Here is a 3,003-nt window from a genome sequence, read left to right as displayed (position 1 = left end):
GCCTTCCTCTTCATATATCTAATATTGCATTCCTTAGGCTGTAGCCTTCTATGACCCCATACCCTAGAAGAAACACCGCTTGGGGACATAGGCGTCTATAGTTTCAACACCAACAATCCCCTCCAACTCCTTAATTAATTCAGAAGTCAATCTATCATATGTTGCATAAGTTTCATCGTCTCGAAGCGCTAGTGTGGAAATGTAATGGTTCCTTATAGTTACCTCCAACGACTTCTTCGCACGAGATGAGGCTTCCGGATTATAGTACCCGGTTTTGATTGTCTCGTATTCTCTAACCAAGTCCTTTCGCCATCGATCAAGTATATACTTCTCCGGGATCACCTTCACATCTTCGATAACCATGCATCTAATAATATGTCGACACAAAGATACCCTTGAACTCAAATAACTTACATGAGCACTTGAGCGCCCCACACTTCATCAATATCAACCCAAGTATTTCTTACACTTACCAAATGGCGCCACTTTTTTATCTTCAACGTTAAATGTCACACTATGCCCAAGTCTTCTCGGCGGATCAGCGTTCGTATAAATTAACCCAATTACCTCGTCACGTACCAACTTATATATCTTCTTAGTATACAATTTATGGAAAACCTGCTCAACAAGTAAGTTGCACTCAATCTTATACGGTTTCTCTGTGCAATCGTGATTGTTCGCGGTCTCCTCCTCCACTTTCAATTTCAAGGCTTCCTCAATTTTCTGGGCAAACTGACTTAAAGTAGTCCTCCCATTGACATAAGTTTTGAAAAACCGGTTTTGTTGCTCACTCCTCTGCGTCGACGACATCCCAGCACAAAATATCCCACGCCAATATGCGGGGACCCAACTCTCCACGATCAAATACGACTCCGTCACCCACGAACATTTTTCAATACCATATTTACGAACCATTTCCTTCCATGCTATCTCAAAATCATGCACCTCCAAACTGTCGTGAACTGCTAAATTAAGGTCACTTGAGATATCGTTCCAAAGTGGATGTTTTCCCGATTTTTACCAAAGATTTTTCAATATGTGCCAAAGGCGAGCACTGTGGTGAGTGTTTGGGAAGATTTTTTTAATTGCATTACCAATTGCTCTTTCCTGGTCTGTCAATATAAGCGATGGAGCTTTACCCATGCATTCTAAAAACTTGGCAAAAACCCACTCAAAACTTTCTTCATAATCACGCGTAACCAAAGCACAAGCAAAAGCAATTGAATTCCCATGTTGATTCACCCCTATGAAAGGGGAAAAAGGCATGCGATACCTGTAACACCATGATTTACTCTATCAGATTAATGATATACTACAAAACTTATACTTACAGAACCAAACAAATAAAATCAGTAATCAGAATAATTTCTATAGTACAATTAAATTGGTAATTTTAATTTTAATTTTATGAATTCTTGAAGCACGATACTCTTACATAACAAAACAAACAAATACGATTAATCAAAATAACATTTTAACACAGATAAATTGAGATATAACGCCTTACATATTCGTCAAGAAAGTTGTATCGTACGACACAACGTCTCCGTACGATTTAAACATAGCTCGGCAGCGTGAATCACACCAAAATACATTCATTGGAGCCCCAAAATCATCGAGCTCAATTGCATAGAAATAATTAGGATCCTCCTCTTTCATCTTCTCAAAATATGCCTTCAATTCTTTAGCATCGCCATCTATGACGCTACGTCTTCGTTCTTGATTGATGGCGTTTCGACTATCACTAAACTTAAAGCCAAGGTTCTCATGACCTCCCCCCCTCCAAGACCAACGACTTGTAATTATTTAATATTGAAATACCAGCAGCATCATTGATCATCATCCTCTTTTTGAAGTAGTCATTTATATGTCTAAACCCAACAAATAACCGGCTTTTCTTAGGATCCATCTCATGGTTGTGCTCTAAATGGCATTGCGTTATCTTCACTACGTCTTCATCGTCGAAATAACGGGACTCAATGTAAACATTGCAGGCATCCTTGGTTTTAGCAGCATGACCACAACAAAGCCTTAATCTTTCATACATATGATACCGCGGTTCATTCTTAAAGGAACCTTTTTTTGAAACACCGTCTTCCTTGTACTTTTTAAAGAGTTTATTACTGCGAATGTACCATGAAAACCCCTTCTTATATGCGTATGAATGGGCGAAAGCTGCGAGTTCTTCAGATGACTTGTAAGCCAAACCTACAACAGGTTCAACAATGTTGTCGTTGTCAGCAGCAGTAACGACGGTGTCATCATCATCCACTGGACCGTCGCCATACAACTCGACATACTCTTTCATTAAATCAACATCGCCATTACATTCTGCTTCACCGTTGCCTTTTGTTTTTTTGCTCGTGAACATTCACCTTCTTCATACAAGTTATTGAGATCAAAATCAAGAGCCATTTAATCAAATCCTGAACGAGTATTTTTTTTTTGGTGTAGATGTTCAACGAGTATTAAAAAATAAGGTTTCCAAAATTTTAATCACTGTATTTTTTTTGTTCTAGTATAAGTTACTGTATTTAAGTAATGAAAATAATAAGAGAGATAAAGTGTCAATTAAAAAAAAATAAGTGTTGTTAATTATAAAGATTAGATTAAAAATAAGTGTTGTTAATTATAAAGATTAGATTAAAATAAGTGTTGTTAATTATGGAGATTAGATTAAAATAAGTGTTAATTAATCTTGGGGTTATTCCCAATACTAATCCCGCCCAAACCCAAATAATCCCTCCCATTTTTCCCTCCAACTTTCCCTCCAAACAAAAAAAGAATCTTTGACTCACCTTTACACGTGGCGAGCGCTGATTGGCCCGTGTACCAAAGCCTTGTACACGCCGTGTACTCCTAACATCTTTGTTTATGACCCAAACATAATTTACAATTGCCACAAGAAAAAAAAAAGACTTTATGACTCAAACCTGTCCAGTTTCACTCTAAATAAAGGTTCGAATAGAGGGATCTGAACCGTAAATAAATCGAATTTTTCAA

The 3,003-nt window shown here is 37.5% G+C and overlaps 1 protein-coding gene across 1 annotated transcript; it reads right to left on the bottom strand.

Moving 5' to 3' along the window:
• Positions 1-447: 447 nt before the first annotated feature.
• Positions 448-2,371, bottom strand: LOC141627676 (protein FAR1-RELATED SEQUENCE 5-like). Its single transcript, XM_074440905.1, has 4 exons — positions 1,822-2,371; positions 1,586-1,718; positions 1,095-1,273; positions 448-962 (listed from the first exon to the last, which is right to left on the bottom strand). Exons 1-4 carry the CDS (start codon positions 2,369-2,371, stop codon positions 448-450), a joined length of 1,377 nt encoding a protein of 458 aa, XP_074297006.1.
• Positions 2,372-3,003: the final 632 nt, after the last annotated feature.

The sequence above is a fragment of the Silene latifolia genome, chromosome Y (assembly GCF_048544455.1).
Source record: "Silene latifolia isolate original U9 population chromosome Y, ASM4854445v1, whole genome shotgun sequence".
Classification (NCBI taxonomy): domain Eukaryota; kingdom Viridiplantae; phylum Streptophyta; class Magnoliopsida; order Caryophyllales; family Caryophyllaceae; genus Silene; species Silene latifolia.
Note: the sequence above shows the minus strand (reverse complement) of the source record. Positions and strands in the feature narration are given on the sequence as shown.